This window comes from Amphibalanus amphitrite, unplaced genomic scaffold, assembly GCF_019059575.1.
Source record: "Amphibalanus amphitrite isolate SeventyFive unplaced genomic scaffold, NRLGWU_Aamphi_draft 000219F_arrow, whole genome shotgun sequence".
In the NCBI taxonomy this organism is placed as follows: domain Eukaryota; kingdom Metazoa; phylum Arthropoda; class Thecostraca; order Balanomorpha; family Balanidae; genus Amphibalanus; species Amphibalanus amphitrite.
The window spans coordinates 618,023-633,850 of record NW_024881714.1 but is presented as its reverse complement, the minus strand read 5'-3'; the positions used below and the strand labels follow the sequence as shown (position 1 = coordinate 633,850).

Below are 15,828 nucleotides of genomic sequence, written 5' to 3'. Positions count from 1 at the left end.
CTGATTTCTAACCCGCGCCCCGGCGAAACGCCCCCCGTCGTTTTCCGTCAATATCTCCTAAACGGCTGCAGATATCGCCACTAAACTTTGAGGACTTCTTTGGGCATCAAGTTTACACATTGTGACAAAAAAAAAAAATCCAGAGGCTATGATAGGTTGGCCACAAATGACGTCAGAATGACATAATGTTCTGCCATTTTCGACCGAAAAAGAGCTTCGCGAGAAGAGCTGTCAGACCTACAGCTTTGAAGATATAGAAAAATGATGGAAACATAAATTGTGTGAAATTGACAGGGCTACAAAACTGCTATCTCAGATTTTTTTTTATTTTTAATTTTTGACCCCCAAAAAAATTAAAAATGACATTGAATATATTACCCAAAAAATCAATGTCTTTTTTTAGTTTTGAAAAAGACTAGCGTCTTCTATCTACATACCAAATGTCAGATGGATACCTCTTTTTTGGCCAAGTTATAGCGTAAAAACTGTTCAAAAATAATGACGTAAAATTTTCAAACTCAATTTTTGGGAATTCTATAACACGTAAGTCAAAACAAAGACCACCATTAGACTCACCGTGACGAGCTGCATCGAATCGATACCCATTTTATGCTAAAAAATCAACTTTAAAATTTGACCTAATTTGACCTGACCTTGACCTGACCTTCACCAGAACGTAACCTAAGCTGGCCCCAAAGGCTGCCTTACCCACATATTCGCATTTGTCATGTAAAATGGACCATAAAACATGCATCACACGACACTTTCATACTGTGATCCCCAGTGACCTGACCTCTGCTCATTTTTGAAGTTTTTTTTTCGCTAAAACTTGGCCGAAAAAGAGGTATCGATCTGAAATATCGTATGTAGATAGAAGACGGTAGGTACTAGCATTTATATCCCGGTATTTCCCAAAAAAAACTGTTTTGATTTTTTGGGTAAAATATAAAAAAAAACATTTTTTGGGGTCAAAAATCAAAAAGTTCAAAAAATATGTGATAGCAGTTTTGTAGCCCTGTTGATTCCACACCTTTTATGTTTTATCTTTTTTCTGTATCTTCAAAGCTGTAGGCCTGACAGCTCTTCTCGCAAAGCTCTTTTTTGGGTCGAAAATGGCAAAACATGACGTCATTCTGACGTCATTTGTAGCCAACCTATCATAGCCTCTGGAAATATTTTTGGTCACAATGTGTAAAATTGATGCCCGAAAAAGTCCTCAAAGTTTAGTGGCGATATCTGCAGCCGTTTAGGAGATATTGACGGAAAAGGACAGGGGGGCGTTTCGCCCCCCCCCCTAACGGGCGCGGGTTATAAATCAGGATGTCATCTTTAGTCAACCCAACGCCCCGCTTCCACCCGATCCTGGTAGCCAGCAGTCGACTGCCCTGAGCTTGACAGGTCAGGTCAGTCTGTGCCTGTGGGATACGGATGAAAGGCGCTGTCGGGTCACGGCTGGTGGACGGTGCTCAGTGCAGGCGGGTCATCAGTGCTGAGCGGAGTGTGAAGAGGCAGCATAGTTGTCGCGGCCACGCGCCGGCCTGTGCTCGACGGGACGCCGCTCCGCGCGGCGCCCGACTCTCCTCTGGCGGAGCGGACTGTAAACACTCCTTTCTGGGGCTAATCAGACCAGCGGGTCCACGGCATTTGGGTGAAATGAAACTCGTGCCACCCTATTCAACACAAGTAGGCAAAGGGTTTTAGGCAGATTGATTGGATATGAAGGATGGCCACAATTCAGCAGCCAGGGGCCACGGCAATTCAGCGTGACACAGGTGAGAGATAGAAGTCACAATTCAAGCGACAAGGAGGCCCACAATTCAGCAGACCAGGAAGGGTAAATGGGAGGGTTAAGTGAGTAGAGATAGAAGTCACAATTCAAGCGACAAGGAGGCCCACAATTCAGCAGACCAGGAAGGGTAAAATGGGAAGGTTAAGTGAGTAGAGATAGAAGTCACAATTCAAGCGACAAGGAGGCCCACAATTCAGCAGACCAGGAAAGGTAGAGGGGTGAAGGTAAGGTAACTTGTGTAGAATGAAAAGTTGAGCACGCGCCGCACACGCCCGATTCTAACTCCGCCCGCTCACTGTTGCTCACTGTGTCTCGTTGCTTCCGCACTTCCCGACACAGCACTGAAGAGGTATTTCTATATTGCGGTGTCCAACGAACGGTGCGACGGCTACGACAGGACAGAGGCACGTCCGCACGCTGCGGAGGCCAGAACAGAACAGGACGAGAAACATGTTTACATCAGTTTAAATATGGCGAGAAATGGGGTCACGAAGAATAGCACAGGTGGGGAGGCTGAATAGATCCGGAAACGAAGGGAGAAGAAAAACACGTCTAGCGACGCGCAGTGGTCCCAAAATAGCCGCACCTGGCCGGTCCGCGCGCCTGCCTGGGACGGGGACGCCGGCGTGGACAATACACATTCCAGACGCCGCCGTCAAAAACAGGGGGGCCGGTCTCGGCCCTCCCAGGCTGCGCGGCGGCGGAAGGGTCAGGCGGCCCGGTCAGGCCGGGCCCGGGCGGCCGGCGCCCTCGCGGCCGGCCGGTCCCGGCGGTCTACCTGGCCGGCGACGAGCCACAGCCGGTGCATATACATTCACACGTACATGCGGCGGTCACATCCCGCCCCCCGTGTTCGACTCCACGAGAACACTAAACACAGTACCGCCGCTGATGTATCGGCTGATAGACGGCCTCGACTGGGCTGCGTCTGGAGAGGGCGAGCAATCGTCGGCTTTCTCTAACCGGCTGGCGCGAACGAAACACGATACACGTATTTACATAACTATTCTCAGCATTTGCACACTTCTCTTCCAGCACCGCGATCTTGACTACGGCCATCTATTCTCGCATCGTCCTGCCGCCTTGATCTGGACAGAATGGACTCATCCATCTGGTCCCGGTAACACCTGGGTCACGCGGGCGAGCGGCCGCATGTCCCGCGGCGTGTTGGAGTCGTGTTGGAGACTGTGGCACTGGCTGGCTGTGTTTGGTCTTGGAAGCTCCTGTGGCTCGCCATTCCTTTTCCTGTTCGGACAGGAGCTCTCCAGCGCCGACTCTGCTCTGGACAAACATTACCTGCTGCGCAGGCTCTGGGAGGAGGGAAGGCACCGCCCCCGGTGCTGCTGCGTCTGCTCCCTCGCTGCCCGATTCAGGCTTTGCCACCGAGTCATCAGGCTGTCGCGATCTGACTGGCCGACTTCCATGGAGAAGGGCGTGATGTCGGTACTTGCAGCCATCACTTTCACAGCGCCTTGCCTTTCCGCAGTCTGCCACGCGATGGCCCTTCCTGAGGCAGTAGAGGCACAACCGCTGGTTGAATGCGTGCTCGAGCCTGACATCAGGAGACTTCCCGATGAAGATCTGACACTGTTGCAGATCGTGCTGGCCTTCACATGCCGAGCACATCTGCTTGTGCTTTGGATTCGCGGCTGTGAAGAAGGTTTGTCTTTGGACGATCTCATCGGCGCGTTCCTTTCTTTGCCTGGCGCCGACTTCTTCGCCGTTCCCTTTTCCCTTGGGACAACTTCTGCTGATCTTCACTTGGGTCTTCAGCCACGAGTCCACGTCTAGAAGTGATGGTCTGGTCGGCTTCAGTTCCAGCGAGAACTTTCCCCACTCTCTTCTCAGGTCCCGGGGTAGTTTTTCCACCGTCCGATGCAAGCTATCACTGCTGTGAAGGTCAGCATCTGCCCCCATGCTGTGAAGGATAGTCACGGCGCAGTGTACCGTCGCTTGGAATCTTTCCAGCGCTTCTGCATCATCTTCCATCGGGTCTGGGGCGTTGAAGATGCTGTTGAGGTTGTGTTTGATGATATCGTCATCTTGACCAAACCGCTCCTCGAGGGCTTTCAACGCTTGGTGGTACAGACTTCCATCGTATAACATGCCAGAAATTGTCTGCTGCGCTAGTCCACTCACCGATGACTGAAGGTGGGCGATCTTTTCTGTGTCCGAGAGGGACGGCTGATCGTGCACCAGCGCTTTGAACAATCCGCTCCATCTCGGCCATTCTGAAGCCTTACCACTGAAGGTCGGAAGGGTCAGTTTTGGGATACTCTTCGCGAAGGCTGAAAACGGAGCTGCGCTCTCTGTGCGCTGGGTCTGACGCGAACTGCGCAGCTCTCCTATCCATGACGTGTTTTGCCTCATCTGATGAGATCCTGAACCTTTGACCGGCTCTTCACGACGTTCCTCCATTTCATGGCTTGGTGCTGTAGCCGGCCTATCACGCGACAGCTGTACTTCTCGCTGATGACTTCTGATTCCGGCTTCCTTTGTTGCAAACAACTCATCTTCGAAATCGTTCCTCCTTTCGTGTTGGAGGTCATCGTTGAGCTCTCTACGCAGATCAGCTTCGAGCTGGGCTGCTTCAGCTTCATCTTCAGCATCTTGAAGCTGTCTTCGTCTTTCGGCTTCTCTCTCCTGGCGCTGCTCTTCTTGCCTGCGGCGCTGTTTCTCCTCTTCTCGATTTTCTTGCAGTCGCTGTTCTTCTTGCCTGCGCTTAAGCTGCTGTAGGCGTAGTGCTTTAATCTTTGATGCAACCTCTGCTTCGACTTGAGATGCTCTTGAGACGGCACTCGTCTGGCTCTTCTGAGCGACAGAAACGACAGATCCAGTTTCTGATGGTGGCTCATCTTTGCGCTCTGCTAGATGCTGGGTGATTCTTTCAACGATATCTTCTCTATCACGTTCTGCCTTAGCACAGTACTCCTCTGCATCAGCCTTATCTGCTTCAGACGACAGGCAGGCTTCCAGTGCATCATTAGCTGTGATGATGCCTTCTAACGCCGCATCGACTGTCGCGTACAATCCTTCTAAGGTTGAGCGACTTCCACGAACGGCGATGATGGACTCGGCTCTGTGGCATACGCGGGAAAAGGCTGCTAACTTCTGTCCCCTTTTCCGGCGCAGCACTTTCAACTCTTCACTCACCCCTTCGTTACGCTCCTCTCTAAGGACGCTCTCTTCCAGGTCTGCTGCAGGAGGCTGTTCTGTTTCTCCTGTTGCTGACATGCTGCCGGTTCAGATCCGGCCCGGAGGACCAGTAAATGTCGCGGCCACGCGCCGGCCTGTGCTCGACGGGACGCCGCTCCGCGCGGCGCCCGACTCTCCTCTGGCGGAGCGGACTGTAAACACTCCTTTCTGGGGCTAATCAGACCAGCGGGTCCACGGCATTTGGGTGAAATGAAACTCGTGCCACCCTATTCAACACAAGTAGGCAAAGGGTTTTAGGCAGATTGATTGGATATGAAGGATGGCCACAATTCAGCAGCCAGGGGCCACGGCAATTCAGCGTGACACAGGTGAGAGATAGAAGTCACAATTCAAGCGACAAGGAGGCCCACAATTCAGCAGACCAGGAAGGGTAAATGGGAGGGTTAAGTGAGTAGAGATAGAAGTCACAATTCAAGCGACAAGGAGGCCCACAATTCAGCAGACCAGGAAGGGTAAAATGGGAAGGTTAAGTGAGTAGAGATAGAAGTCACAATTCAAGCGACAAGGAGGCCCACAATTCAGCAGACCAGGAAAGGTAGAGGGGTGAAGGTAAGGTAACTTGTGTAGAATGAAAAGTTGAGCACGCGCCGCACACGCCCGATTCTAACTCCGCCCGCTCACTGTTGCTCACTGTGTCTCGTTGCTTCCGCACTTCCCGACACAGCACTGAAGAGGTATTTCTATATTGCGGTGTCCAACGAACGGTGCGACGGCTACGACAGGACAGAGGCACGTCCGCACGCTGCGGAGGCCAGAACAGAACAGGACGAGAAACATGTTTACATCAGTTTAAATATGGCGAGAAATGGGGTCACGAAGAATAGCACAGGTGGGGAGGCTGAATAGATCCGGAAACGAAGGGAGAAGAAAAACACGTCTAGCGACGCGCAGTGGTCCCAAAATAGCCGCACCTGGCCGGTCCGCGCGCCTGCCTGGGACGGGGACGCCGCACACTGGTCGGAAACGCCCTCATGAGAGGCCATGGGCGATTCCGGAGTTTTGGATGATTTTTTATATAGATCGATTTGAAATTGATCAAATTATTATACTTAGGCCAAAAAAACTAATCCGGGTGACTAAAAATAGCTGTAATCAGCCCCCGAAGATGGGGTATTCCAGAACTCGGAAACTGACGCGGAGCAAGAGGTTTCTTGAGCCGGATATTCAGAGTCTTATTGCTGACAGACATTAAATTGAAATCCCACATATTATGCATCAAAATGTTCGTTATGAAGTTGCCGACTGGTCAGTGCAAAATTTTTGGTATACTTTTTCCCTAACTAAGATGTACTATAGCTTTTTTATGAAGGCTCTTCTACAGTGATTCTGGAATATAACTGCAAAGTTTAGGTAAGGAAACAACAGGTAGTCCCATCTAGTTCCACTCTGATTTTTTGTGAGATGAAGTAGGATTTAAATTTACACCAGGGGCCAGGGCAACATAAAAGCTAACTGCGCATATTTGCGCAAAATTTGCAGGAGCCGCTCTTCCTACCCAACTACCGCCCGCCCCGCCCCAGTTTCGGCTCGGCCGCCGCGCCCGGCTTACGCTGACCTGTGTGGCCTGCACGCATCCATGCGTAGTTGACTGGTCATTAAAAACAGATGCGCTTGAGTTTATGAATTTTGTGAAAAGCGCGTTTTATGTATGCATTTATGTATGTATTGACATCAAAAGCCTTCCACATATTGCGTGGCGATTACGGCTTGCATTTAGAGAGCCTTGCTATTGACAACCATCACTCGGCTGAAGAAAGTGGAAATTGAAGCCTTCGTGAATATAAGACGCTGCAAATATAGGACACCTGTCACTGACGTCGGGTTACCTTGGGCCGTCTCTTTACATTAGATCACAATTCCGGTATTTAACCCTGGCCGGACCGATTGGTTTTCTACATTGACCGGAGAGGGTTGGTACAACTCCCTCGCCGTTTCGCCTCTAGTTGAGCTAGAGCCTCGCGGAAAAAAACAAGCTTGTGTGCCGTTATAAGACGCAAAAATTAGGTACTACCCGATTTTAAGGTCTTAGGTCAGCCAGTGACCTCTTAGGTCAGGTAAGTGCCACAAGGCACGGGCTCGGTTTTAGGTTAGGGGAAGTTGGGGCAATGCCGGAGTTGGGGCAAAGCCGAAATTCGAGATATTTCGAAAACCGTAAGACATGGATGCCACCTGTCAGTGATGCTCTGAAGCTTAAGTGACTACAATTATCGCATGTTTGTTACGAGTCGTCATTCGGAATACTTCGACTGTGAGGGCGCCAAGAGCGTTTTCAAGGTACGTTTCCCTTGTACTACATGCGCCTTTGAAGCTGCATTTCTTACTCATTATGCTACCGTTTGTCTGGCCAATTCGGTCAAGTAATCTTTAGCATGTCTTTGCATAAGTGTGCTGCCTATTTGAAATTTATACAGCACGTTGAAAAGTTATGGGCCTGCAAATGAAAGTATGGCAGGTTGGGGTAATGCCGAAAACGTGCGATTACGCACGTGTTAAAAGCACGCTACGTGGACTTTACTGCTGTAGAATAGCAACGCGTATTTTTAGTCACACAAATTACACTTTCAACCGACACAACGGCCTGTTACCTATAAGGAATGATTTACCTGGCATGTTTTTATTATATCACACAATTATAACTTCCAGTGTGCACCGCGTCCTCAAGCTCTTAAAACGCGTGTCAGCTTTGATCAATTCTGGATAAAGTTTGAGATAAAATGGCAAAACATCAATGTCGGCATTCCCCGTAGATCATTTCTCCCATTTTCGGCTTTCCCCGCAGTCCGGGGCAACGCCGAAAAAGTCACTTCTTTGATATTTTTAGTTTGTGCGCTTAACGGTATGCGAATTCATCAAATGCGCCTGGTATGTTTGAAAGGCAAAAGACTGGCCTCTCGAATGACGCCAACAAGAATAGCTTATGTTGTCTACCTTGCGTGCTACGGGCGTCAGAAAAAAAAGTCTTCGGCGTTCCCCCAACTTCCCCTAATTACTTTGCCAAAAATGGTCGCACTGCCGCGATTTTGGCATAATCGTGTTTGTCTAGCTCAGGCGCGTTGAATGCTATACTTGGTGTTCGGGTGACAGTGTGGCCAAATTGGTTTAGCGTTAGGGGGAGGATGTATAAAAAAGTTGTATGAGGATGTCACTATTTTCAAAAAAAAACTCGTCTTCAGTGTCATTTTAGGTGCAGTTTTTACAAGTTATGTGGAAAAACTATACCTGACGTCAAGCTCTGGTGGAAAGTAAAAAAAAAATCAAATATTGTCATCAAAGATGAAAAAACATTGCAAGCGTGACAGTACGAGTATGACGGTGTGAATCGTACATTGGAACATTTTTAGTCTTTATTCCTTCACTAGGTATGCTTTCACAACAAAAACGTTGTGATGATGTAATTTTAAAATTTCTGAGGATGTCATTATACTTTTCATTGGGGGCGACTTTCCCCGCAACATCACCAATTTGGCCACACTGTCGGGTGAAGTCAACTTAACCCTCGCCGGCACAGGCCATTTTGCGTCCTTCGACGGCACAAGGGGGGGGGGGGGTACGACTCCCCCCTCTCGCGTTTGGCCCCTGATTGAGCTAGAGCCTCGCGGAAAAAACGAGCGTGTTGCCCGTTACGAGAGGAAGCCGATGATACCCAATTTTAAGGTCCTAGGTCATCAGGTGACCTTCCAGGTCAGGTCAATGACCCGAAAACCGGGAAAATCGGAACCTGTTAGAAAGTCGTAAATTGTGGCTGCTATGTGGTTTTCCGGGGTGCTGATCACGAATATTGTATTAGTTTTGATCAGAGATGATGTCTTTAAGCATTTAGACCAGGTCGGGTCAGGTCAGGTCAGGTCAACCGGTAGGGGTTGTGACGGGTATTCGTAATACGTGTCAACCGCCTCTGACAGCTTCGTAACATGTTACGAAGGCGCCAAAACTACTTCGTAAATGTTCAAATGGTTGCTAAATTAAAATTCAGCTCCAAAAACTAGCCTAGAAACATGTAAAACTCGAAAAAGTGAACCGAGGTCACCCGAGGTCACCAAAGGTCAATGACCTGACCTGACCTTCAGGTGACCTTGACACCCATCCTAATGTATGGGAGCAACATCAAATCACATGTTTGAGCTTCTGAAACCACGAAAAGCTTGCAAACGCGCAGCTAATGCGAGCCGACATACGCCGAATCGCGATTTCGGCCAAACATGGTCACGGAAAAGAGGTCACAGGTCAAAGGTCATTGGGGTCAGGGTCATGAAATTTTCAGGGTAGGTGTAAAATTGATCAATGCGAGGGTACTGAAAGTTTCGTCGCGATCGACCGCTTTTTACGCGAGTTATTCGCGAAAAACCTTAGGGGGGGTTGCATCAACCCCCCCCCCCTGTGCCGGCGAGGGTTAAGGTGTTAACCTCGGGTCAAGGTCAGGTCAGAGCCCCTCAGGTCACGAAAATGGTTGAAGGAAGTCATATCGCATATCATTCGATTCGGCAGGTCTTCCTGAGTCCAATGGTGGCTTTCCCGACTCTCTAGCTCCATCTGATCAGGAGTTATTGACGAAAAACTTACATGGCCTTAGTGACGTCATAAATGACGTCACGCAAAGTCAACAATGCTTAAGTCAAGCACTGGACCTTGCAAGGAGTGCATGAAACCATTCCCGGTGCCCGAATAGCAGCTCCCAATTTCCCTTGTTGACTTAAAGTGGTGCTAGATCCTGTATTATACTTAATTATGACGTCATAACTTAACAGATTCACGTCATATATTTAGTGCTTGACATCCAAATGATAGCTTACATATGACAGAGAAGGTATGCAAAGTTTTATGAAGTTTGCTTCACTAGTTGTGGAATAACAAGCAAAAAACTTTTGCGGAAAGGCCGCTGGCCTCGCGCTGGAGCGTTTCCGACCAGTGTGCGCCGGCGTGGACAATACACATTCCAGACGCCGCCGTCAAAAACAGGGGGGCCGGTCTCGGCCCTCCCAGGCTGCGCGGCGGCGGAAGGGTCAGGCGGCCCGGTCAGGCCGGGCCCGGGCGGCCGGCGCCCTCGCGGCCGGCCGGTCCCGGCGGTCTACCTGGCCGGCGACGAGCCACAGCCGGTGCATATACATTCACACGTACATGCGGCGGTCACAATAGTGATCGCAATTTCTGTTCTGTGGTTGCTCTTTGGTTCTGTGGGAATGTCTCGCGAACTGTTCGATCAGAGGTTCCGGGAGTGGGAGGAAGCGTTGAGCGGCAATAACTCGAGTTGTGGAAGACGCCGAACATGGCGACGTCATCCGCTTTCTGATGGACACCAGACCAGTGGAGGAGAGGCCGCTGACGTCCAAGGAAAGAAGGTGGATGGCAACGTAACATGTTGTCGACTACAAGAAAAAAGGCAGACATTAATCTGTAAGGTGATATTTGCGAGCAAGACAAAAATAAATAGTAAGCACTAAGCTGCGAAAGAGCGTCATCAAAACACCACATCGTCTCGTTATGCAATATGCACCATTGCTGCCAAGCTTCATTGTGAGCTCTGAACCAATTCATCGCGTCTTATCTACATATGTACTCGTATATGGCTGTTGTTTCGTCGTTTTCGCATTTTACCTAGGTAGTTTGCAACAACCCTAGGGAGTTTGCAAACTAACTAGGGACTTTGCAAACTACCTAGGGAGTATGCAAACTACCTGTTCGACCAGGTACTTTGCAAACTACCTATGGAGTTTGCAAACTACCTGATCGTTCAGGGAGTTTGCAAACTCCCTAGGTAGTTTGCAAATTAACTGATTTCTCATACTCCCTGTAACATATATATCCCATATCATACATATACAAATGCAATCATCCGCGATACAGGTAACTCCGCACGAACCTCGCTCCCAACACCGACTATAGCCTACATCAACGGAAACAGGAGCTTCTGCTTAAGCCACACAGAAACTTAACGAGCACCAACGCAGACTGCCCCGGCCCGCGACCCAGCACCGGGTCGCGGGTCGGCCACCTTGCGGCGAATGTGGTAACTACGGTTTCTTAAAACCAACGTTACACACATTCGACGCTTCAGGCATGTATTACATGTATATATCCCATATCATACATATACAAATGCAATCACATAGAGAGACCCATAACCGCCTGTGCCCTGTACATACGGCTCACTCGAACATTCGCTGCGTGAAAGACGGAGCTATGCTGTTGTGTACATAATGGTCGAGGAAAACGGATCGCGTTTTCCACCTTCCAAGTCGCTGCACGTCATCTGCATCGAATCCTAGCTCAACTGCCCGAGTAGCACCAGTGGGCCGAAAATCTTTCAGAGTGTGGCCTTTCGCCAACCCGAATTTCTCCGCTAAGTGTATAGCATCTTGCAGGATAGAAGCCACTGTACTCGCTGACACTGCCTGAAACGGCCGAACTAAAGTGAGGAAAACAGGCTTCGATGTCGGACAGCGACACGACTCGGTCCGAGCTAAATAAACACGCAGAGCCGCCACCGGATCTACCGACTCCACAGGGTTAGGAGGCAGCGTTACCCGAAATCCTGTCCTCTGAGCGTCATTTTTGATGCCGAGAAAAGTCACATCTAGCCTACCATCTGACCTGAACTGAATCTGATCCGTCGTCAGCACAAATCTTTCCATCACGCCTGAGCCCGCATGGAAGCCCATCGCCAGCGGAGCGATATCTGATGGCCGTAACATCAATGCGATTGCCAGCAAGGTAATAGTTTTCAGGCGCAGTAATTTCACCGACAGTGAATCGTTCCCGGGCCATGACTCAAACAAACGGACAAAGGCAGAGATATCCATGACAGAGGACCGTGCAATGGGCCTGCGTGTACCACTTTTCACAATAGCTTGGGACAGTCGCGCTATCAATGAATCCTGGAGGGGACTCATTGCCTCACATGCCTCGTACATAGCAGCCAGAGCAGCAGAAATACAACGGAGGGTTGAATGCGGTCGATCAGACCTACCACACTGAGTCACCAGGAAGTCAGCCACTATTGCTGAATCTGACTGGGGAAAATCGATACCTCGTTCCGCACAAAAGTCTCTGAAAAGGTTGATGTACCGATCGTAATTATCCAGCGTCGATTTTGCGAGGCAAAGCGTGAACTGACCTCGTGCCGCCGGCGACCAGCCCTTAGCCTCTAACCTGGCTCTCCACAGATCCGCCAGGCGAACAGCGTCCACCGCGTGTTGCGGTGTGGTTCTATCTGCTGGTACGGCAGCAGAGGCAGACAGCACCGAGTCACTGGCGGTAGCCGGAGCGGCGGGCAGATGCTGAGACGCCGCAGCCGATCCAGCCACGGCTGTCCCGGCCACAGAGGCGCGATCAGCGTGGCCGTGGCCCGCTGCGCCTCCACCACATCCAACACTCTGGGAACCATCCGAAACGGCGGGTTCACGAAGTTGTTGTGCTCGTGCCAGTCTCTCTGTCCCAGCGCATCGACCCCTGACGTAGCGGGGTCCCTGAATCTGCTGTTGTAGACTGGCAGCTGCGCCGTTGACAGCGACGCGAACCGGTCCACAGTGTGCGGGCCGAATATGCTCTCCAACTGCTGGAACACGGCAGAATGCAGTGTCCACTCGTGTCGCAATGGAACGCGGGATAGGGCATCGGGACACACATTTAAACAACCTGCAATGTGGTGAGCGACTAACATAAGCTGATACTTGAAGGCAAACGACCAAATGTTCTGCGCAATTGCGTCCAGCCGACTATCGGATGAACCCAGTTTGTTAATAAGCGCTACCACTGTTACATTGTCCGACAGAATCTCGAGTGATTTCCCAAAAAGCGAATCGCGAAACGACAGCAGCGCTAGATAGACTGCCAATAATTCCCGAAAATTGGACGACTCCGAGCTCACCTCCGGACCCCAGCAGCCTGAAGCGGCCTGTTCGACCGGCGCCGAAAGGGTGGCGCCCCAGCCCGTCTCCGACGCGTCGGTGGAGAGCTGCAAGTCGCAGGTAGCCGGCGCCGCCAGCACCAGCTGCCGCCCGTTCCACCCGTCCAGTGACGTAATCCACCACGCCAAATCCTCCCTGGCCTCGGGCGACCAGGCCATAGCCTCGTCCCACGAACGCCTAGAATTCAGAAGCCGGTAAACATTACGAAGCTTGAGTTTTGCGGGAAAAACCGCCGCCATCATACTGATGCATCTGCCAGCAATACGGGCAAGCAGACGTGCCGACACAGTGGGACGTTTCAACATTCTAGAAATGTCCTGCTTCAACTTGGCGACCTTATTTTTAGGTACTGTGATGCTTGGCGGATTGCCAGCTGACGCACAATGGACAACGAACCCCAAATAGGTCACTGAAGCCGAAGGAATCAAACATGACTTTTGTCGGTTCACACACAGCCCCAGTGATTGTAATGTTTGCATGAACACTTCTACATCATTTTCTATGCTACTGTGCGTTGATGTGAGCAAAAAATCATCTACATAAGCCATGACCGAAAGCCGTTTTACACCACGCAGATATTCTATCACAGCACGGATACATTTGTGAAAGAAGTACGGACTTCCAACCCAGCCAAACGGTAAGAAACACCATACATACCAACTTCCCTCGTATTGGAAACCGAGGTAAGTACGAAAATCCGCGTGAATCGGAAAGTGATAAAACCCATCTTTTAAGTCAACAGTAACAGCCAGATCAGCGTCTCTCACAATTTCGGGTAACACAGATACTCCTTCAGACGAAAACCGGGGCACGTCACAGTGGGCATTAACATAACGCAGGTCACAAATAAGACGAAACCTTGAATTACTCTTAGGTACAACTTTTAACGGAGATACACAATGCGGGATGACATCCACTTTCTGAATAACACCCCTTTCCTCAAGACACGACAGTTCCTCACGCACGAATTTTGTCTCCTCCCGAGTGAAAACCGGATTGTTAAAAATACGGCGTATTGGCACTTCACGCAATTGTATAGGAACACCATGTTCAATCCAATCAAGAACCGTTTCAGACGCACCAATGTCCTCCCATGCGTCCCTTGCCAGTGGCATACTCACAGTCACGGGTCCCTCTATTCAGCGAATGCCCCCGGGCCGTCACCGGCCGGCGGACGAGCGGCCAGGTCGCGCGGCCCAGCTGAGGCCGCTCCGAAACGCCCGCGGCCGAGCCGCCAGTCGGCCGAGCCGGCGCCGCCTCCAGCCGGACCGTACCGGCCGGCCGGGCTCGGGAACTCCTGGCGCCAGCTCCCACGGCCCCACATTGGAGCTCTCGGCCACGAGCCACCTCGGCCGCGGAATCTGTCAGCGGCACTGACCTGGCGGCGCGCTCCGGAGATAGAGACAGCCCGCTGGAGATTTTCCAGCGCTCCAGGCGAGAACGACGCTGGGTTGTTCTGGAGCGTCTGGAACAACTTCGTCGTTCCGTCGTCAAACTGATTCGCCACGAGAAGGTTGGTATACTCTTCTTGCAAAAATCTGAGCTGCGCAAGCGCAATTGTCGTGACGTCAGCGATGACCGACTCTGAATTGGCGCTTGAACACTGAGACAGTATCTTTAAAGTTGTCTCCTGAAATCTGGCACAACGCTGAATAGTTTGGAACTTCGGCCAGTCGTTCCGTCCTACCCCAGTTCTCGAATCTCCTACGACTAGGTCGGCAGGCAGCTTGATTTTGGCCACTTTATCTCGGATTGATTTAAAATCCGCTTGCAGGTCCCTTGAAGACCCCAGTTCGAACTCACCGGGAGTTGCGTCTTGAGCCTGTGAATGGCCGTCTTCTACGACTAGCCGACGACCGGCGCTGTCGTATGATAGCTGCTGGCTAATAGCTGCCACTGCCTCTTCCAGCTTAGCAAACCTTGCCGAGAGGTTGCTGACCACTTCCTTGACTTCCTTGACTTCCGTCTCCATGAGGAGAGACACCGCCTCGAATACCGGCGGGTCGGTCGGAAGCACCCGGACCGTGCGGAGCACCAACGCAGGGAGGGGGGGTGGCCAAAACCCACCCCTCCTCCACCCCGGCCCGCGACCCAGCACCGGGTCGCGGGTCGGCCACCTTGCGGCGAATGTGGTAACTACGGTTATTTGGTAACTCATGTAACCGAAAAGTGGCCAAGATGAATGCATGAGGACACATTTGAATGTAAATGATGTTTTTCATCCAGATGGAAACAACTTATGGCCAATTGGGGGACTGGCCACTTTGCCCCGCGCATACTGTCCGAGACAATAATATTCCAGTTCACCTACTAGTGGGGTAAACAGCATTAAAATTAGCAGAAGACGTGTATGACAACCAAGCAATGCATGGACAAGAATGATTGTAAAAAATTCCAAACGGTAACCTGGCGAGAAATGCTTTTCCGTGTTTCACAAAACAATGGCGATGGGCCTGTCTCATTTGAACGACCGCGAAGAGAAGTATTATTGGAAACCATAAATTGGAACTGACGCCAGCTGTGGAGGGCTAACACGATGGATGGCCGCTTTGCCCCGGGTGGCCGCTTTGCCCCACTCTTCCCTATCCAGGCAAATTCAAAATGGCTGCTGCTGCGTCAGGCCTTATCGGGCTCGTGGACTGAACGTGGACTGAAAACGATTCGGTAGTATGGCGGCCTGAGCGTCTGATCACTGATCAGAGGTATCCTTACCTGCACCAATGCCTAGATTCTGTGGCACTGGACGCGTCCCACTCCAAGATCCTACCGTGACAGTTTACCCATAAAATCTACCAAGCACCTGTAGGTTTACGTTATGAGGTGGCGCAAAAGAATTTGCTTCTGTAGACTAGCTAACTACGAGAATAGTTCGCCGCTTACTTAGCTAGGTATTTATTATGGTACAAGAGGCCTCAGGAT

At 50.8% G+C, this 15,828-nt stretch overlaps 2 protein-coding genes across 7 annotated transcripts in view; one reads left to right on the top strand and one right to left on the bottom strand.

Moving 5' to 3' along the window:
* The window catches only part of LOC122385443 (structural maintenance of chromosomes protein 4-like), a 48,785-nt gene that overhangs the window by 15,835 nt on the left and 17,122 nt on the right, over positions 1 to 15,828 (top strand). The gene's annotated exons all lie outside the window — the stretch shown is intronic.
* Positions 1,540 to 5,948, bottom strand: LOC122385444. Its single transcript, XM_043373728.1, has one exon. The coding sequence runs from the start codon at positions 5,021 to 5,023 to the stop codon at positions 2,849 to 2,851; it is 2,175 nt and encodes a 724-aa protein (XP_043229663.1). The 5' UTR covers positions 5,024 to 5,948; the 3' UTR covers positions 1,540 to 2,848.

Bases quoted from the DNA above. Each gene is read 5' to 3' on its own strand.
- LOC122385444 (XM_043373728.1), bottom strand. From the start codon at position 5,023: ATGTCAGCAACAGGAGAAACAGAACAGCCTCCTGCAGCAGACCTGGAA.